At 42.6% G+C, this 23373-nt stretch overlaps 1 protein-coding gene across 1 annotated transcript in view; it reads right to left on the bottom strand.

Annotated features, from left to right (window-relative positions):
* Positions 1 to 23373, bottom strand: part of LOC122790534 — a 184477-nt gene that overhangs the window by 87057 nt on the left and 74047 nt on the right. Inside the window, exon 3 of the mRNA XM_044058083.1 lies at positions 7454 to 7744. Within this exon, the coding sequence (XP_043914018.1) occupies positions 7454 to 7744 (291 nt within the window). The remainder of the gene's footprint in view (positions 1 to 7453; positions 7745 to 23373) is intronic.

Genomic DNA, 23373 nt, shown 5'->3' with positions numbered 1-23373 from the left:
TGTGGTAACCGCTGGGAGACAAATCTGTCTGTCCAGCAGGTTCTATTAATGTCACATACCAGGTTAAGGTCTTTAGAGCAAATAAACCATGTACCATTTGGCTTGTGGATATGCAGCATTTCCAAAAACAAGGGTCAAAGATTGCCTTATATGCAAGGCAGAGATCGCCTCTGAGTAGTCTGTATGAAATAGAATAAAGTGACAGTGATTTCAGGCAATCCACATAGGACAGCTGTTGAAGACCTTGAATTTTACTTGTGAGGAACCTTTGTGGTCTCTCCAATTGCTGTAGGTGCTTGGAAAGGTACATACCAAAAGGGGAGTAGTACTCAATTATTGGCCTGATGAGGGAAGAGTACAGGGTGGTTATAACTTCTTTTTTTCTGGAGGCAATGCCCTTACTTATGAGATGAGCAAACTCCTCACAAAGCGAACAGCAACAAACAAACTGGTGACCACAAAAAGTTCCAAACAACAGAGGAAGAGTTGCCACAACCTGCAACAGGAAGCTTCATCAGAGGTGTAAAATAGCGGAAATGCTTTTTTAAAATAAGTTTTTCAAAATACGTAAACGTACTAGAACGTATTACATATGTTAAAAATATTTTAAAACAGTACAATGTGTACAGTCAATCACATAGTGCATAAATATTCAAAAAACTATAACTATGTGTATGTTCTTGGGTTCAACCATAACGAACATAAAATTCAAAACAGTCACACTTACATAGTGTAGACAATGTACATCATAATACTGATTAACATGGTTGTAGAATACATTAAAGTATGTATATACTTTGTATATTAATAATATAATCAAATAGTAAGTTGTTTATACCAGTTTATAAGTTACCCTAACAACCAAAAACACTTCGTAGGTCAAATATACATTGCAATTATAAACTAGCATAAAAGGTGTAGCAAATGTGTACTAAACATCATACTTATTTGCTCATAACCCAACTCTATGAAAGTGTTTTGTATGTCAGTATATGTTTCACTAAATAGTGAATACCTACAGTTCATAAAAATAACGATTAAAAAAACATTGTATCAATGCTGGAAATTTAAAAACTGAAAATTTAAATATAATGAGTTGACCAAAAAAGAGAAATATATGTGTAATTATATGCTGGCAAACGTAGCAAGAAAACCAAGGGGTGTGAAATGAGTTCAAAGAATCTCACCTCATATGTGACTTAAGTTTCAAGAAAGGTGCTATGTTGCAGCTTTCGTTTAAACCGGGGGTACTAAAGGCATTCAACTTGAGCTGCCAAAGAAGCTCACGTACCTCCAACAACAAGGATACAGGGCCCCCCCTAACAGTCCCTGGTAGATGGTCAATGCCCATAAATACAAAAGAGTGGTCTGGGAATAGGTCAATGTGCTGTTTTAATAAGCGTAAATGTGTTGGTATATCCTGTCTTTAAATATAAATTATAGACTTGGTGTTGCAGTCTATTCTGTGTTCAATAGAAAATTTCTTATTCCCTTCTACTGCACAAAAGCTACCTGTTTTAATGTAAATACAGTAGTTACAAGAACCACAAGAAAGACTATTTCTGGGGGAGATAACTCTAATGAGGCTAGTGTGGAGAAGGTCCTTAATATTTCGTTTTTCAAAAGGAACTATTATTAGCAATAAAAGCCCAATTCTTGTATAAGATGTCTTTAAATGTTGAAATGAAACTACATGGAGACTCCTTAATAGGAGCTTTTTCCACTTAATAGGGAGCTTTTTCCATACAACCTACTACAGGTCCCACACTCTCACTAACCTCTTCAAGTGGCCCATCTTCACAAGTAAGTGACGGATTGGACGACAAAAGTGGTTTGTAAAAGCCACTAGATCTTTTGTGACTTACTTCAACAATTAAGTCATCAATCAAACCCTGCGGGTAACCTCTATTAGTAAATAAGTTTCTCAAAGTGTCACATTCACAAAGAAAGTCTTCTAGTTCACTACACATACGGACCGCTCTAACAAGCTGTCGCTTAACAATAGCTCTTTTTTGTTTTGAGGGTGTGAACTAGAAAATCTTTATAATGTCGGAACTAAGGGAACAACAACTGACCATTTTTCTTAGTTTTACATCCAAGTAGCTAGTTACTTCAGTGTTGAAACAATATGTGAACCTAAGAAAGAAAGAAGTTGTGTTGTCAAGGTAAAAGCGAATTGGTCTGCTTCACACTGGCATTCTTTAAAAGAGGATAATATCAAGCAATTCCGTGATGTTGTCAATCTCACTGGACGAAGTGCACCTAATTCTAAAAAGGTTCAATCCCACTCCGTGCCTCTATGATGTGGTATAGATGGTATAAATCAACCACATCTATGGTCAAAAGTTATATTCCTTGAATCTCTCTGAAGTTGTTTATGTCAGATAGAAAGGACCACGAATCTTTACATATAGTTGGTAACAGCTCAACATATTTCGTTGCTAGCTAAAATCTAAAAACTATGATATGACCATTCTATCATCTGAATTCGCTGCGTGCTCAAATTTTTTAATGACGCGTGTTGGTGAGGGTTAAAGATGCGAAGTTGGTCTAATCCTAGATTCTCTTTCCAGCACCACTGAAAGTTTCAAATCAATTCGGTTTTATACATATTTTGAGGGTCCAACAAGACCCTAGCTACATCACATTTTTGGAGATGAGCAATATAGACTTTGATTCCAAGCCAAGAAAATGAAAGGTTTAAAATGTACAGGCAGGTTTCTGGTGCCTAAACAATATTGTAACTATATTGTAGGGAGAAAAGAATCCTAAGGATTAAGTTAAACTGTAGGAAAGGGCGGAGTTTTCTTTTAAGCAGAAAACAGGCTCTAGTTTCTACTGGTATGGCCAACTGCATCTTGCAATAGTATGGCAATGGTGCTCCATTGCTAAACTAAGTTAAATTAATTGCAGTATTTTACTTTCTGCCTTGTGCAGTATGCATGTCCTTTGTGGGGAATGCAAAGAAAGCACAGTACTTTGTAATCGTGTGCTTTGTGGCCCTACTTGTGAAATGGTTTTGAAGACCAGCAGGGTTATTTTTATCTGGCACTTGCTTTGTTTGTTCGTGGACACCTCTGGGCAGATGCCAGATTGCTAGCTCTTGAGGTCTATGAGCACTTTTCTAGACTATAGGGACTCTGGATTTTGTATGGTCCTTCTGGTTTAGCTTCAGGACAAATGCTTGATCATCAGATTGTAGATTTGTTTGGTGTTTTCTTGTCTGAAATGACTGTAGACAAGGATTTGTCCTTTGCCATACTGTTTGTAAAACCTATTATGTGATATGAAGACATGATAAACAACATGTATTGTTTTCTCTTTAAATGCAAGATCTATCATTCTACTGCCAAAGTTTTAGATTTCATAATTACAGATGGTGATATTTTATGTGGCAAAACTGTTGAATGCCCACACTTCAGATATGTAATTTGTGGATCTGTTCTGTTTGTCAGTTGCAGCTAGATAAGTTTTTTTTCTATAATTGCTTTCCCTTTGTGCTGCCCAATATCAAGCTTTCCCTGTCCAAAGAACAGCATCCACCAGTGAGAGCATTTTCTTATTTTGGTCTGACCTCACTTTTCATTTCTGGACTTCATAAATACAAACTTGCCAAACTAGCTAGGCTGAACCCTACTGGCAAGAACAAAATCCTGGGTTTGGTTCTCACAGCATGGGATAGCTGTGTTCCCATCTAGCTGTGGCATTCTCCCTAAGCAAACTGGACCATAAATCGGTAATATTTACCATACGAATGAATCTGGAAGCATTTTCCAATAACACATTAGTAAGAGATTATGCTAAAGCTAATCTACTAAAACTGAGTGACAACCCTGTAAAATTCAACATTCTCTTCCACCCTAATAACCCTTTTACAAATGCTAAATCCTTCACCACCAAATTCTATGCACATATAAATAGCTAGTAGAAGCATCTGCCCCCCCCCCCAATAAATATAATGTCAAATTTAAAAATAAACCCCTCTGGTGGATCCCAAATATAAACAGGCTGTGCAATAAAAAGAAGAAAAAAATTGCACGTAAAACTAAATGTAATCTTCCAAATGACAGAAACTCTCTTGCCAAACTTAACAGACAACTCTGGTCCCTGATCAAGACTACCAAAGATAGACATGAAGTAAAAACAGCTGCCCAAGCAAAAGATAATCACAAAGCCTTCTTTAATCATGTTAAATAGCTCAGAAATAATTTTCAAAATTGCACAAAACTAATAGTAAATGATATCACATACTCTATCTCTGAGGACATAGCCAATGATAAATTTAGCTCTAAAATCACCCTGCTCTCCCTCCACACTTCCAGATTATATACCGACATCCACCTTCCCCCCCAATCTCCCTGGAATAAATCCACAAAGTATTATCCAAGGCCAAGAACACTGCTTCTATGGTTCTGATAACATACCAGGATGTCTTCTGGTCAGCCTGAAACAGGACCTGTCATACCCATTACACAGGCTCTTCAATATCAGCCTCCAATTAGGGTTTGTACTGGATGAGGAAAGGACTGCAATGGTCATCCACCTGTACAAAGGTGAGTTATCAACTGACTCAGGCAACTACAAGCCTATAAGCCTGACCAGCCTCATCTGTAAGGTTACGGAAATAGTTATTATGAAATTAATAAATAAGGACATAGGCAACCTATAAACATTTGACTTGAGCCAGTTCAGTTTGTCAAGGGCAGATTCTGCCTACTTAATCATGTTGATTTCTTTGAAAAGATCGCAGAAACATTGGATGATGGAAAATCTGTACACATTGTATATCTAGACCTTGCAAAGGTATTCAACACCATGCCCCACTAAAGCATAGTTAATAAACTCATCCAGCTAATTATAAATTCCTTTTTAACTCATTGACTATCAAACTGGCTCACAAATAGAACCCAGGAAATTAGGGTGGGTTGACGTACCTCCTCCAACAGGCCTGTTACTGGTGGTGAACTTTAGGGTTTGGCCCTTGGGCCACTCCTCTTAGGCATCTACTTCTTGGAGGTCAAAGCTAATGTTAAGGGCTTTTGGCCGACCAAGATTACAAATGACTGTAAACTTGGTGCTATCATAAACTCAACAGAAGATGCCAAGAAGTTTGGTGTTAAAGCCATGGCCTAATCTAAATGCCAAAACATGTATAATTGTATCCTTTGGCAAACATGGCATTCTCTGCAACATCAAGAGTACACCACTGAAAATTGACCCAATAGGGAGGGACATGGGAACCCATTAGGACAAAAAAGTTGTTATTTGATCACCACATATCCACTGTTGTAAGGAAGTTCTTTTTCATTGTGCAGTTTATTAGTAAGTACCTATTAATCTATAAACCTGTATGGGTGCTGCTTAGTTTGTCAAATATTGATTTCACTGGCAGACTAAAATACTGCATTTTTGCATTGAACCATTGAACATTGCCTTTTGCTGAGTATAAGGTTTGCCAAATATGGCAATATCAAAATCTTAGTGTTGTCTACATGATTGCTTTGAGTTAAGATAAGCTCACATTTTCATTTTGCCCCAAAGGGTTGTCTGATAAGTGACTGTTCAAGTTCACACAGTAGGCAAACGAAAGATGAGGGAATTGAACCCTGTACCACAGGAAGTAGGTCATTAGCAGTTCACAGCCTTAATCATCTGAACTAACTGCCAGACTACAGTTTTCTTATTAGGGGTGAGAGAGAATGTGTGTGTGTGTGTGTGTGTGTGTGTGTGTGTGTGTGTGTGTGTGTGTGTGTGTGTGTGTGTGTGTGTGTGTGTGTGTGTGTGTGTGTGTGATTGTGTATGTGTGTGGGTGTATGAGTGTGAGATAGGGTTAGAGTAAGAGCTAGGTAAAGGAAAGTGTGTGTGTGTGTGTGTGTGTGTGTGTGTGTGTGTGTGTGTGTGTGTGTGTGTGTGTGTGTGTGTGTGTGTGTGTGTATGTGTGTGTGTCAGTGTGTAGCATATGAAATGGGGGGTCTTAATATCTTACTTAATCATAGTATTACAGAAAGGGTTTTTCTAAGGTAAGGTGTAGACTTCAGGTTAGTGGCAGGGAGAGTTAGGGTTCGAGTTAGGGACAGCACAAGTTAGTAAGGTGGTGCTGAGGAATGCAGCTGCATTAGTTTTCTAAAATATTTTAAGTAATTCATAACATTTATTACATTCTTTTAGCACGGGGCATTTTAGTTAGTTTAAGTTTGCATTATCTATTTTACTATGAAGTTAGGGTATCACTGTCTTTCTCTTTAAAGCTGTATGAGCCCTTAGTTCACAGCTATATAGCTATCTTAGGTTATGCAGCATTACTGTGACAGGCTATAAAATGAAAATATTTGAATCAGCAACTGTAGCTTAGAATCAAGATGCAAGGCCAAGTACAACAGGTAAAAGCCTATTTCACAATTCTCCCTGTCAGCATATTATTGCAATTTAAATTCAAAAAATTATAGGTGTAGATATAAAAAATGTCCATTGTTTTGAAATGCATTTAAACTGTTATGAAAAAAAAATGTCAGCAAACTGAAAATATATTGCAAGATTTTATAATACAAAACAGCATATACTGTCAAGTTTGACATTAAACAGTTTTAAAATGACATGTTGCTTTAAACAAGTATATATTATAAGGATGTCAGATATTTTTGTATGGCACATTGACTGCCACATTTATTCATTCTTGGTTTCCGTGGCAAATGGTAAAAAGGTCACACAGACAAACCATTCAGCTAAAAGTGCAAGAAAGAAAATCCATCCAGCTAACATCTTCACTGTGTAATACCTTAAACCTTCTCTAACAGAAGTCCATGGGATATATGCAACGAACCGTTAAGGACATAACTGTGTTTCAGCTCCATGGCTTCTGAATGTCCATGACTTTTTACTTACGTATTTATTGGTATGTACATTTTTTCTTGGTTTCCTTTTTCATTTGTGGTGACCTTGTGCTACTGACCACAGACACTTCTAGATGGTTGCTGTTCATGTGCTGCAGGACACCTGTATCAACATACTCTGTGTTGGAGGAATGTTTAGTGTGCACCAGATAATTACCCCTTTCCCCACACTGTGCTCATGCAAAGGGTCTCCAGTTCCTAGATGTCTACATACCTTTGTGCTCAGCTTTTACAAGGACAGAACTACTTCCTTTTTTCCCAGTCTACAACACCTCTGGGCTTCCACAAAACTCACTTCATCATTGCTCTGTCCCTCACCCTTCATACTGAAAAGATATACCAACCCAGAGCTGCTAAATGCACTCTACCATCCCTTCCTGTACCTGAACCTCGAGATAAAGCTGGAGTACTAGTGACATGTAAAAAGCTTCCTTACATTATATTCCAATTATCAAACTAACAGCTACATTATCATATGTTATGTTAAAGTGTATCCAGTATTATCTGTTTACTTGTAAAGCAAGTCATTTATAAAATGTAGTCCTTGATGAGGTGTTACTTACCAGTAACAAACAATTCCTGAGTATTGCTGGGTATTAGAGTAAATGTAGATCCATGTTTAGCATAAGAACAGCTGTAATATCCTTCAGAGCTGGCTTCAATTAGTAAACGGTAAGTGCAGTAGTTTGACGTAGAGCGAGTTTCATATAGTCTCTGTTCATCTCTATAGAACACGTACACTAAATTAAATTTTCCAGACTCTAAGGAAACTGAACATCTAAGATCAACAGGTTCCCCTAGCACATAAACCAGATATTTTGGGCTGAAAGTAATAGCAGGCTTCACAGATGTAGCTGAAAAACAAAATGAATATTGATTTTAATATCTGTAACATACATATTTGTATTTTGCAACCTGAAGAGTAATTATTCTTTTTACAAGCAAACTAGCATTCCCATAGTGATTTATAAACAAGATAAATATCCCAAAAGTAATGTTCATGCTTCCTGAAAGTACACTTAAAGTATGGGCTGACTTAATTTCTAAATTCTGTATTCACAGTTGCAAAAGGCCCTGTATTTTCACAAATGTATGGGATACATGTCATGGTCAGTGAAAAATTTACACTTGACTTATTCCGTTTTTTTTTGTTTGTTTTTTACAGTTAAATAACTGAGAATCACAGAGTGCTAACTTGAAGTTTTCTTAGCAGACTCTTGTAACCTTATAAGCAGATACATTTGTGTTACAGTTATAGTTACCTTCCATTTATTTGTTTTTATTTTATAGCTAGATAGTCTGGATCAGGTACTTTTTCAACTATGATCCATTACAAAATAAAGAGAATACAGTGTAATTGAATAAACATAGGGCCGGATTTATGAAGGCTTGCACGGAGTGTAAGAACAGTGTAAGACTGCAGACAGGCAATATGTCTGCCGAGCGATTCAGCAATAACCAGTAGGGGCATGCATGAGAGCTTCTAAAGCTACTCTTGCACGGACAGTGTTATGGTATGCAAATGACCTCATTTGCTGCTGAAAGCTATGCAAATGAGGTACATTTGTGATCCAGGAAACACTAACCTGTCCGAGTAAGAGTAGTGTTATTTGCAGAAATGTACTCCGTTGGTAACTGAGTATCGTTCTGCAAATAGCAAAACGGAGCAATGACAGCTCCAAATAAAGGATGCATCCAGTTGAGGAAGCATGCCAATGGCCAAATATAAGGCCATTGGCATTTATATGTGTTGCAAAATAATAAAAAATCATTTTTTCACCTCTGATCTCCAATGTTTAAGCATAGCACAGCGCCGCGCAAATGTGCGGCGCTCTAAAAACCAGAAAAAAATAAATAAAAGCCAAAAATAGGCATTTTATTAAAAATATCCATCTGCCATGCAAGTGAATGGCAGGCTGAAGACAACATGGCTACTGAGTAGTGGTTGCTAAGGGGGGAAGCTCAGTGTGAGAGATGTAACCAAGCATTAGTAGGCAATCCTATGCAAATGAGTATAAGGATAGTGAATCCCAATTTTCCCTGCCATGTGAACCATGTCCTTAGAGTGTAAGAGTAGGATTAGGGGAGTAACAGAGTAGAAGATAGGTGACATCATGAGGGGGGTATGTATCAAAGACTGTAAGCTTATTGGAGCAGAGTGGCATGTGTTTGCTGTCAGTTACTCAGGACTGGAAGAGGCGTGTCTACAGTTGTCCGAACTGAAACCCAGAAACCGAAGGCGTACACTGTGGCTACAACCAAAGTTTCTTGCAAAGATGTTTACACTGTGTGCGCGCGTGTGCGCATGCCTATAAACCCGTGTAAGCCTGTGTGCATGTGTGTGCGCCCGTGTAAGCCTGTGTAAGGCTGTGTGCGTGGATGTGCACCCGTCTAAGCCTGTGTAAGCCTGTGTAAGGTTGTGTGTGCGTGTTTGCACTTGTTTGTGCGGCACTGCCCCCTGTGGATACAGAAAGGGAAAATGAAGGAAAAGCAGTAGTAGGAAGTTAACCAAGGAGAACTAGCAGAGCTGCCAGGTGAAATCAATCAGAATCAGCCAATTACACAGGCAGTACACTTGCCCAGCCCAGCACAGCACTTAAAACTCTACAAACAATATTCCCCCATGTTTTACTCAGAAACACTGCAACACTGCAGTATACAAAGAGAAGTGAAAACTTAAAAAGTTTAACTGAGACAAAAAAATGTTAGGGGCTGCCATTGCTATTATAAGGCAACATGTGCAAGATGCTGAGGGTGGTGCCATTGCGGATTTTGCTGAGCAACCCACAGTGAGGAGACGGAGAAGAGTGTACAGACCCAGGGCAACCTACCAAGGGCTACATGAGCTGGAGATAGTGGAGCGCTATAGAGTGAACAGAGAGCTCCAGCAGCAAATTGTTGAGCTGTGCAGGCCACGCCTCACACACAGAACCAACAGAGGGGAACACATCCTAGTGGAAACCAAGGTATGTGTTGGCCTAAGAATACTAGCAACAGGTACCTTCCAGAGACCAACTGGTGATATGATGGGGATTTCACAGGCATCAGCATCCAGGGTACTGCACCAGTTCCTGAATGCCATGGCAGCACCATCCTGCCTTTTGAACTTGGTCGACTTTTTTGAAACAGTCACTAAGGCCATTGATGAGGGTAAGGCAGTTCACACAGCCTACCTTGACCTTGCAAAAGCCTTTGACACAATACCCCACTCGGGCATCATAGACAAACTCACCAGCTTAAATGTAAACCCATATGTCACAAGATGGGTTGCAAACTGGCACAAGGACAGAACCCACAGGGTCAGAGTCGCTGGAGCTATGTCAGACTCTAAGCCGGTCACAAGTGGTGTCCCACAGGGCACAGTCCTGGGACCCCTCTTGTTCGGCATTTATTTTTCCGAGGTACAGGCAAACATAGGAGGATTGTGGCTGACAAAGTTCGCAGATGACTGCAAACTGGGCGCCATAATTGATACTCCAGCGGTCACAAACATCCTTCAGAGAGGCCTCATAGAAACAGATAATTGGTGCCAGAGCCATGGCCTTAAGCTGAACGCCAAAAAATGTATAGTCATACCCTTTGGGAAAAACAAGGTACCCACAAATTACCACATAGGTGGTAATCCATTAAGTACGGAAGAGGTAATCAGGGACCTAGGGACCCAGGTTGACAGTAACCTCTCATTTGACACTCACATTGCCAAAGTGGTTAGGAAGACCTTCTATATTGCCCACCTTATCATGAAGGGTTTCACATCTAGATCAAGAGAGGTCATTGTGCCCCTGTACTCTTCTCCTATCAGGCCAATGACTGATTACAATGCCCCATTTGGGAAGTATCTTACCCGACACCTGCAGCAGTTGGAAAGACCCCAAAAGTTCCTCACCAAGAGGATAAAGGGTCTTAAACATATGTCATACGCTGCCCGACTGAATAAACTCCAGCTCTATTCAGTCGCATACCGCCTACTCAGAGGTGATCTGTGCCTAACGTACAAGGCCATGTCCAATCCGGAATTAATGGACATGCTCCACCTCAGAAAATCCAAATCCATCAGAGCCACGAGAGCAAGAGACTTAAACCTCAACACAGAAATAAATAGGATGTGCTGGAGGGACAGATTCATATCCCAGAGGCTCCCTACACTCTGGAACAGAATCCCAATCCATGTTAGGCAGAGCCCCTCACTAACTCTATTCAAGAGAAATCTTGACGAGTGGATGGGAGATCGTAGGTTTACCCCGGGGGTCATCTCTGTGTCACTACTAGACAGAGGCACAGTAAACTAAACCCTAAATGGGCGCAGTATTCTCATCCTAAGGGGTGGTGAAAGCCACACACACTCTGGCTAGGCTTATAAATGCCCTAGGGCAGATAGCCTAGTATGAACTTATGAACCTATGAACCTATGTCGGTGATCATGTATATTTCCCCAATTCCCGTGAGGTATTGGCTAGCAATATGCGTCTCTTCCAGCAAATAGCGGAATACCCTGAGGTAGTGGGTGCAATTGACTGCACGCACATACACATCAAAGCACCAGCTGGTAAGCGGGGTAGGACCTACATCAACTGCAAGGTCTTCCACTCCATCAACTGCCAGGTCATGTGCAATGCCCAGGGCATAATACTGAATGTGTGTGCTGGCTGCCCTGGAAGCTACCATGACTCCCATATCTGGCATCTGATGCAGCTGTACCAGACATTTGCCAATGGGGACATCCCTGACGGTCACCTAGTGGGGGATGCTGGATACGCACTGGAGCCGTGGCTGATGACACCCATCAGAAATGCACACACACCTGAACAAGAACTCCATAATGAGGCACATGCACAAACACGAAATGTAATCGAGCATGTGTTTGGGATGCTCAAGTCACGGTTCCGGTGCCTGGACACATCTGGTGGTGCCTTGCAGTACTCACCAACTACATGTACCCAAATTGTCATGGTATGTGCCATGCTACACAATATGATCCTGCGAAAACAGCTGCAGCATGAATAGCATGGGGCAGGGCCAAACAGCCCCCCACCATTGCCAAGGCCTGCACAGGCACAGCGTGACTCGGAGGAGGAACAACCTGAGCCTGCCCCAGTAGGCAGAAGGAGGCATGCCCAGTATGCCTTGGCAAAGAGGCAATGCATAGCACATACACTAGCTCAGTAGGAACCCTGGAAATTATACCTCTCTCTGACTCGCACATAAAATAAAAGGGATGCCAAACTTGACACTACCTGTTTCCAAACATGTATAGGTAGTGTAGTATGTGCATCTGACATAGGCAGCCCTGCAGCACCACCGGAGGCATGATTGCCATGTTTTAAGCAATATAAAGCAGTGCTAAGCAGCATCTACCAATATTTAGTATATGTAAACAAAATTGCCCGTGCCAACTAGCGCAATGTTGGGCAACGTTGAGCAATGTTGGGCAAGGTCGGGCAAAGTCGTGCAAAGTTGAGCAAAGACAGGTAAACATGCTCATATTAGCTTTACTGTCCCTTAAGCAGTCTGGTCTGCCAGCATGAAAATAAAAAGCAGTGACAGGGCTCGAACCCAGGATACTGTGCAGTATAGTCACAGTACTGAATCACTAAGCCATGTTAGCATTTCAGTAGCACAGACACAGCAGGACAATTGTACAGTAATGCAAACACAAAGAAATGCTGTAACATGCCCCTAAAGATGCATATGTGTAACCTCCCCCACAGGCCTATGCAGACAGAGAACATCAGGCCAGGTGGTGTGATGTGGGCTGTGTAGGCTATGAAGTTGCAATATAATATATGTGTCATTGGATGCTAAGAAGTGTAGTACAGTAGTATGCCTCAAGCCAGTACGATAGGCAACAGTACAGACTGAAATGGTGTACCGTACATAGCAGTGCAGGCATAGCAAATGTGTATAAGTGTCAGGTGAACCCCTCATCGTATGTACACCCACAGTAACAATCAAGTGTGCCCCTGGGTAGAAATGTACAAAGAATAGCTCTGCCCCCTGTATGTAGAAATGTTGATAAGTCTATGCAAAGTGTCTCATAGAAGCCCTGCACGCACAGCATGATCCCTGTTGATCTATGACACAAAGGTGAGACCTGCTGTAAAAATACAACCTGATTTTCCATACACATATAGTATAAATGTCTATACTGGACATGCTCACACACTCCAACAAATGTAGTGGACTTCATTCAGCATCACACAAAAAGGTCATACTGGGCGTGCTCACACACTTATGCCAAATACGGAGGTGATAATAAGGGATCTATGGACAAATGTGGATAGACATCTCTACTTCCAGAAACACATTCACAAAGTTGTCAGAAAATCATGCTATGTGTTCACACAAACTGCCAAGGTCCGTGCATGTAAGTCAAAGGAGGTTCCCAGTACTCATCAGTCATCAGACCCATCAGAGAGTACCACAACACACTTGCGATGAATCTGACTAGGCTCGTTCAGCAGCCAGAAAGACCACTGAAGTACCCTAACAAGAGGATTACTGGCCTCAAACAGTAGCCCCATGCAACAAGACTGAATGTAACCCAATCTGTACTCTGTTGCATACTGTCTACTCAGGAGATCTCTGCCCAACAGACAGGTCCATGTCATGGCTATACTCAGATCTGTTCTGAGTTACAGCTCAATGGCACTAAATATACAGACCCAACTGATATTGCCAACATCCTGGCAGATAGGATCAGTGTTAACTGTACCCCCCTCTCACCCATGAAAGAGCACATCTCTATAATGGAAGACTGCAAAGTTGCTGTCATCAGGGCTGCACAGGTAAAAAACACTCTCCAAAGCCAGTATCACAGCAGCCATGGGACCAGATAACTTCACAGGCTGTGTTCCACACAATCCACAGAACAAACAGGCACCACACTGACGTATCATGTGCAGTCATAGCCTCACCTCATGCTTTGTGCCTGTTGAATGGTGCACAGTGACGGTTATCCCACTACACAAGGGTGGAGACACCACGGACCCCAGGAACTAGCGCCCCATTAGCCTGATGAGCCCGCTCTTCAAGGCCATGGACTGTATCATCATACAACATATATAAATTACATTTGTAATCCCCAAACCCTGGACCACAACCATGTTGGGTTTGTAAAATGCAGATCATGTCACCTAAACCTGATAGATGACATTGAAGCAGTCAACAGAACCGTCGACAAGGGTAAGGTGTTTCACACAGCCTATGTTGATCCTGCCACGGCTTACAATCCCACCGCACACTCTGAAAATATAGATAAACCCACTAAACTAGGTATAAATTGCTATGTCACAAGATGTGCTGCCAACAGGCTTACTGACAGAACACACACTGTGAAAGTAGCAGACTCCAAGTATGACTTTGGACCAGTGATGACTGCAGTACCACAAGGTCCAGTCCTGTGTCTTGTCCTGTTTAGTATCTACTTCCCTGAAGTAAACTTCAACATGGAAGGTCTGTGGCTACTGAAGTTTCCAGAGGACTGCAAACTAGGAGCCATAATTGTAAACACTACAGATGTGGACATCCTACAAAAGGGCCTCACTGAGACAGATGGCTGTTGTCAAAGCCATGGGCTCTAGCTCAATGCCAAAAGGTGCATTGTCATCCTCTTTGTTAAAAACTCTGTAGCCAAGAACTACAACATAGGTGGTAGTATACTTAACACTGAAAGTGTGACAAGAAACCTTGGGTCACAGGTGTACACTGGACACAAGTGTGATAATCACATCCCCACAGTAGTCAGGAAACCCTGCTATGTGGCACACCTCATCACAAAATGTGTCTCATGCAGAATAGAAGAGGACATTGTTCCCCACTACTCATCACTCACTAGAACTATAATAGAGTACAATGCCACTTTTGCTATGTACCTCACAAGACAACTACAACAACTGGAAAGCCTGCAACAATACCTCACAAAGAGCATTAGCAGCCTGAAATACATATCATACACAGGCCATCTCAAAATGCTACATCTGTACTCCCTTGCATATCGCCTACTCAGATGTGTTCACTGCCTAACATACAAAGCTATGTCAAATGCAGAGCTGTTGAACATGCTCCACGTGAAACACTCACAATCCCTCTGACCTTTGGACCCAAAACCACGAGTGAAATACAAAAGGAAGGGGTGTACCCATTTACCTTATAGATACCCACAACTTCAGGATAGTGGCACAGCATGAGACCTTGGAGACCATGCAATTAACATTGGGCAAAGCTGCTCATCAGATTGTAGCCTGCTACAGATCACCTACCTTGTCACAGGAACCTCACTCAGTATTCCTGAGAACAGTGGAAAATATAGAGGTCCTATCAAACACCATTATATGAGGTGATTACAACTACCCAAACATTGAGTGAGAGAATTACTTGTGTACAACGTCCTTTGCCCAATGTTTCCTAAGAGTTTAAAAGCTCTAACACCCTGGAACAGCTGGTCACCATGCCCACTAGAGGTGACACCATACTGGACATGATCATCACCAACATGGGATACCAGTGTTCCACAACAGAGATAAAACCCTCGCTGGTAATATCAGATCATAAAGTAATCACACTGGACATCCACATCCCGCACCCCCACCCAGTCAATGAAACCACCGTGAAGACATTTTCAAAAGCAAACTGCACACGTCCCAAGACAAAAGTAGGAAGTTCCAAAGACCTCTTGCTATAGGAGATTGGTATACAATCTGCCACATCACTTACAAGTGCATCCTATGAGCATCTACAGGGATGCATGGATCGAGACATCACAAATAAAACCAAGATGCACTCCAACAAAAATAAGAAAACAATCTGGTGGTCGTTGGCCATAAATAAGCTAGACAACAGAAGGAGGAAACTAACACCTGAGAGAGCCAACTTCACTAAAGGAAAGACATCACTGTTCATCATTAGGAAGAAGCAATGATCACTCATAAAATAATTCAAGGACATTTTCAAAAGACAAATTGCCAAGGACTGTAAGAATAACAACCACAAAGCCTGCGGTAGCTATACCAGACATGTAGGGGTCAACTTCCAAATATGCTGTCAGCTACTGACAAATGGCAAGGAATACACTGAACCAACTTTCATTGCCCACATCCTGGGGGACAAGTTCAGTGTAAACTTCCCCCCATCACCCCCAAAAGGGCTTGTGTCCATCACAGAAGGATGCAGAGCTCCAGACATCATGGACATGCAGGTAAAGACAGCCCTCTCCAAAGCCAAGAACACAGCATCAATGGGACTGGATGGTGTCCCAGGCTGCGTCTTACACTAGGGCCAAAAGGAACTACACCCTCACCTATATTCACTGCCCAGACTCAATTGTACCACAGGGCATGTACCCAAAGAATGGCATATACTAACAGTCATCCAGCTCCACAAAGGGGGTGCTACAACAGAACCTGGAAACCATTGCCCTATATATCTAATCAGCCTGGTCTACAAAGTTATTGAGCAAATAGTCATGGAACCCATAAACAGAGACATTGGGGCCCTCCAGACACTGGACTCTACACAACCTCGCCTTGTTAAAGGCAGATCCTGCCTCCTAAACATAGTTGACTTACTTCAAACAGTTACCAAGGACATATATGCAGGTGAAAGTAGTCCAAACAGCCCACCTGGACCTCACTAAGGACTTTTTACACCATTCCCCAATCTGTCATCATGGACACGATTACCAGCTTGAACATCAACAGCTATGTCACAAGATGTGTGGCCAAGTGGCTCTCAGATCAAACACACATGTTCAGAGTTGCGGGTGCCATGTCCGACTCCAAGACAGTCACAAATGGCATCCCACAGGTCTTGGTCCTGGGACCCCACCTGTTCAGTAGACACTGCTCAGAGGTACAGGCAGGCATGGGAGTAGTATGGCTGAACAGGTTTGCAGATGACTGCTAACTGTGGTCCATAATTGACTCAATGGCTGACACACACATCCTCCAGAAGGGGCTTACAGAGACAGATACCTGGTGTCAAAACAATGCCCCAAGAAGAATGACAAAGAATGCATAGTCATCCCCTTTGGCTAAAACAAAGTGCAAACAAATTACCACATAGGTGGTACTCCAGTATATATGGAGAAAGTCATGAAGGCCCTGGGGACACAGATAGTAAACTCTCCTTTGATTATCACATGGCCAAAGTGTTTAGACATTCCTTCTATGTAGCCCACCCAATGTCACCTAATGTAACCCACTTTGTCTAGTCTGATGATGTCACCATCCTACAAATATACCTGTGGAAAGTAAAGTTCATAGTGATGTGTATAGCGTGTCGTGTAAATGCATACTCTTGTAGTAACATAAAGCAGTTAGGTAGGGGTTTGAATCCTGCACTTGACAAGTGTGTGTGTCTGCTTGTGTGTGATCTCCTTGGAGAGGAAAAACCTTTTTGGAGAGTACTCAAACACCTTAAAAGTGGTATACTAATCTTTGTCAGGTCTGATGATGTCACCATCCTACAAATATACCTGTGGAAAAAAGAACTCTCAGTAATGTGTATAGCGCGTCATGTAAATGTTTACTCCTGTAGTAACATAAAACAATTAAGTAGGGGGGTTTGAATCCTGCACTTGACAAGTGTGTGTGTCTGTTTGTGTGTGATCTCCTTGGAGAGGAGCAACCTTTTTGGAGAGTACTCAAACACCTTAAAAGTGGTATACTAATCGTTGTCAGGCCTGATGATGTCACCATCCTACAAATATACCTGTGGAAAAGAGCACTCACAGTAATGTGTATAGCACGTCGTGTAAATGCGTACTCCTGTAGTAACATAAAGCAGTTAGGTAGGGGTTTGAATCCTCCACTTGACAAGTGTGTGAGATCTCCTTGGAAAGGAGCAACCTATTTGGAGAGTACTCAAACACCTTAAAAGTGGTATACTAATCTTTGTCAGGTCTAATGATGTCACCATCCTACAAATATACCTGTGGAAAAGAGAGCTCACAGTAATGTGTATAGCACATTGTGTTAATACATACTCCTCTCGTATCATGAAGTAGGTAGTGGTTTGAATCCTGCACTTGGTGAGTGTATGTGTTTGCTCGATTTGTGTAACACTGTTGGTCAATGGCTTGTGGGTTTTGCTTTTATTACTGTATGACATATCAGTATGACACCAGTATGTGCATTGCACATGTGGGTTAGCTGTGTGGCAAATACATATACGTATATGTGACCTCAACTATTGCATGTGTGCGAACCCTGCTTTCTCCAAGAACACATCGGACATCTTTTCAAGAGTGTGCTGCTGCTTTCCAGACCTTAGGTCACATCTGCATGCTTGTGACAAGGCCAGCCACTGCAGTGATCCCTGGCCTAGGTCAACTGTGTCACACGCACTCATTACGGTTTCTATATAATTGTGTGAGTGAGGGTTTATGGCCGAGGTATATGTCAGACCTGTGCAAACGCAGCAGGGTCTATCAATGATGGCTATTCATTATAGGTGTACAACAACCTTTGTGGATATGCATGCAGACCCCTTATTGCTTATGTGATCCACCGAGGGATTCAAACATACCTTTGGAAATGTAATTATCAAAGGACAGATGATGTACCACTTGGTAGCATGTACACATCGGTAACTGTTCTTCATGGTGGTGGCTACTACCTATGTGGTACTGTGGGGATACTATGTTCCGTAAAGGTGGATGACTATGCTTTGGTTGGCTTATAGCTTTACAGCATGGGTTTGACAACAGGGATCTGTCTGTGTGATACCCTTGTGGAGGATGTGTGTGTCATCTGGAGAATACATAATAGGCCACAGTATGCATTACCACACGAGGATGGACATATCCTTACTGTGATTGCTTGTACCTAAGAGAGCTATATGCCAAACAGGAGTGGTCTCAGTAATGGATGCAGGTGAATACCACTGGTTACTGACATAGTATAGTACCTGAAGTGTCCAAATGTTACTGTGTGTCCTACATCTGTGTGTCAGTTGTCAAGACATCATCTAACGATTGGTCATGGTCAGGCTGCTAAAGTTGTGTATACTACCAGAATGCAAAACAATGACAGATAGTAACAATATCACCCACAGCACAGTGTCAAACCATGTCATACACACATGTGTAGTCAAGTTCTGAAATGTGTGTATTACAATGCATACTGGCCACCAATCGAGACTATAGAGTGTTACTATGTAATACAGGGCATGTCACCCTGCCCATGTGTCCACTATGCATGTACACGCAGACAGTGCACCTCCACCATGTTCACAAATGTACACCTACAAATATGTGCCACACATATCCCACACATACTGTCCACTCTCTAACACATGCTGCCAATACTACACACATCAGCCAAGTGGCACGTGGGTGGACAATACACTATTGGAACTAACCCTGGTGTAAACATTGCTACCTTGACAATCATAGCTTACATGCATCATGCCTGCTCAGCTACACCTTCAAGCATATCATTACACTCTACTGCTGACAACATGCTAACATTGTTATACTGCTATAAAGTAACACTGTGCATCAGCACCATGGTAGCCTGTTCCTGCATCGATGTTATAGATGACAGGAGGTGGCACAGGATTCATCATATGCACAGGGTGTGTTTTTGGTTTGCCAGATGCCTACAGTGAGCTATACAATCGACATGTATGTGTGTGGGTGTGAGGGCCAAGAGTACTGCTATGGGCCAATGTTGATGTAATGTGTGCGTGTATGTGGTAGCCCTAGGTGTCTTGTTTATGTGTGTGTGTCTGCATGCACACAGTTCCACCATGTGGCTGCCATATACGGGTATTTGTGGGACAGCCACAGACTGTACCTGCCAGGCTTTACAGATCACCGTCTCTGGCCATGGATACGGTACCTGTGCCTGGCAGGGGTGCTACTGACACTATCAGGTACTAAGCCTGACTGAGTACTATCCCCAGAGGTAGATGGATGTACACTAGACCCACATCCCTGCTGGGACTGTCCAGAGCCACATGCACGTGGTCTTCTAGGACGGTCTATGGACAGCCCACCCCCAACATTGCTGGGGCTGGTACTGGCACTACAGGAGTGGCTGTGACTTGAGGGACGTCTGCGGCGACTGCCAGCTGCTGATGTTGCTGGCATACATCCACGTCGACATCTCACCCATCCTGCACTGTCCTGACACATGGACATGACATTGCGGAGGACATCTAATGTCTCACCCCAACGTCTATCCATGACCACAGTGTAATTACGGATGGCACCTGCTAGGTCATGGATACTGTAATTTAAAGCAGTGTTATGTGCCCCATGTGCCCTTAGTCCCTGTCTGGTGTACCGTTCCATACGTGCCTGTGCCTCCATGACAGCCTGGAACATGCGTGAGGTTGTAAGACCTGTGGCACGTCAGCCAGTGGCATGATGAGCAGCAGTGCTCCGACGAGAACCCCTAGACATCTGCCTATGTAGTACCCTTCCAGACATCTGGGTATGGCTGCTGTGTTGGGATGCATGTGACATAGATACCACACTGTCCTGGCCAATGCCGGCTGTACGCTCTCCCTCAGTGAAGGGCATTGGTGATGGATGTATTGGCAGTATGACTGTGTGCATGGATGGGGAGGACACTTGTCTACTGTCGATTGTTGGCCCAATGACAGACCCTGGCAAACATGCCTGTACCTCAACACACCTATCATCATTATCACTATCATGCTCAGTGACATCAGTTTCCCTGCTGCAGTGAACCAGCCCAAAATCAGCACCTGTGAGAGGGAGACAGGAAACACACTTTACGACCTGTACATGATGTCTGCACACATGCACACATGAACACATGAACACATGCACACATGAACACATGCACACATGAACACATGAGCACATGCACACATGAACATATGCACACATGCACACATGCACACATGAACACATGCACACAAATACACTCCTCACTACAACAGACACACACACACACACACACACACACACACACACACACACACACACACACACACACACACACACAGCAATCCAGAACATACTCAATAGCGTGTGATGGTGGGGTACAGTATCACAAGCCAAACATTTATATCAAACATGACAGCATACAGGACGTGTGTTGCTCAACAACATACAGTGTGAGTGTAGACAGCCCTTGCTAATAACAGTATACATGGCTTTGATGCATGTGTGTTTTGTTCAGTGATTGGCCTCACCCTGGAACGCAATGTGTACATGGACACAACATTGCTGTGCAAGTATTAAAAGCTCTGCAATGTCCTGTGCACCATCACTCACAGGTATAGATACCATGGCTGGATGTGTATCAGTGTGTCACATAGATATCCATTTCTGATTAGAGCATCTGTGTCTTTAGCAGATAATTGTGGACACAGGTTTAGCACATGCATGCTATGTATACACACAAGATGAGTGGTGCATGTATACCTGATGGAATACCATTGCTCAACATAGCCATTGTACAGTGGTTATGGTGAGTGTAGGACATATTGTGGACTTGCCAGTGACAGCCATGACATGGCATGCTACCACACAACTGCAACATTAAACATCACTCCTACACAGTGTGTGTCATGTGACCTATATACTCAATAGCATTACAAGATATGTGTGTCACTTTGTACAAATGGTGATTGCTATGCATATTGTGTATAGGTGCATATGTTTACACACACACAACATTGAGGTGCATAGCAATTAATGATATGTGTAGTACTGTGGCCACTGTAACTGGATGGAGTGTAGTACCATGAGACATCATCATGCAGCATCATGTGGTCACTCAAGGCTACTAATGTGTGCCAGACCAGCACATAGCATGCTGTACCTGAACTGCAGTACCATGGCTACATTCACCATTTCACGGCCAGTTGTTACATGGGTTCGTAAGGTGCCCAATCGGGGGCATTGCCTAACATGAATGTGCTATGTGTTGAAGAGTGTCACACAGCCACATGAGAGGCCTCTACCCCTCAGGTATATTATGTGTGCTGTGTGGATGACATTTGGGATACTGAAGTGTGACCTTACAGTGGGTGTCGGAATACACCATGTATAGCATGTTAACGTGTACTGCGTATGACACAGTTGAGTGTGTTGTGTGCATGTGTATCGACTCTGCCTATCCAACATCCACTACAGTGTTGCCACAATTGTGTGGGATGCTCTGTGTATTGCATGTGTTTGAGTCAGCTACTCACATTACTGAGATGTGCATAGTCTCACAACAAACATGCACAGCATGCATTATGCGCTGGTGTGTGACGTGTACATGGCCTACACCTCACCTATGACATGCACATGTAATTAGCAATATTAAATGTAGAACACACTCACCAGCATGGGTCTGCTGCCTTGCTGTTACACCAGAGGGACCTACAAGGATATGAGACAGTTTGTCAGTGGCAACAACTGTGGCATTGCTACTGTGTGTTTGTAATCTTACAGTAGTACGACTGTTGACAGTCACAGGCCTGCATATTATATTCCAAATTCTTATTATTGCACAACACTAGGCAACACATCTTGTAACTACACACTACACATCTCACATAAGCATGATCTACCAACAGAGGCAACAGTAGTGTACAGCTATGCCATGTTACCTGCACGCTCCATGTCAACTTGCTGGGTGGCTCCGGTCTCCATGATGATGCATGTTAGTTGTTGTTGTTGTTGCTGTTGTTGGCCAGGAGCCACCTGGCTCAGGAGCAGCTCCTCCACTCTGGAGAGGGGGGGATGGATGGCTACCCAACCACCTGTGACAAGCTAATGTCTATGGATATCAGACACACACTGTCGGACATGTCTAATTAAATCACTGCAGTGATGGTGTACCTGCTCATATATCCGGTTATGCATGCCTATGTCATTCACCCTACAGACAAGATCTTGCCACAGTGCAGTCCACTCATGCTGGTCCTGGCTGGTTCTTGAGAACAGCAGAGCGTAGTGCTGCACCATGGTGGTTGTAATAGCTTCCTCCTCTGCTGGGCTGTATGAGGGATTACGATGGTGGGCCATGACCCTGGAAGACAATGAAACAATATGTGTGAGCAAGTCAAGTGGCACACTTAACATTCTAAAGTACAGATATCATTTAACTGCCATATATAGCAACCTATTGGCTGTCAAAGGATACACACTTTCAATACCACATATCAGTGCTCAACCCACAACTGCCTGACAGTGCCTGGCACACTCTATATATCAAACCATGTTTTGCACAGCAACAAATATAAACCAGTATGTAAGACTATACAACAGTACATGGCACACTGTATGCGACACAATGCACCACCTAGCCACAAGGGGTATATATCAAGGGGTCTACTTCTTTTGACCTAACTTTCATTTGCCCGACACTCATTTTCCTGACCCCATTTGACTGAAATTTCATTTGCCCGACACTTCATATGCCCGACACTTCATTTGACCGACAAGTATTATTAACAATAAAATGTAATATGTCCCCTTCCCCACTGTAGTGCGACACTGGGGTTAGAATATATA

This window comes from Protopterus annectens, chromosome 16.part0 (genome assembly GCF_019279795.1).
Source record: "Protopterus annectens isolate FY-2018-M chromosome 16.part0, PAN1.0, whole genome shotgun sequence".
In the NCBI taxonomy this organism is placed as follows: Eukaryota; Metazoa; Chordata; order Ceratodontiformes; family Protopteridae; genus Protopterus; species Protopterus annectens.
This window is presented reverse-complemented; position numbering and strand designations above follow the sequence as displayed.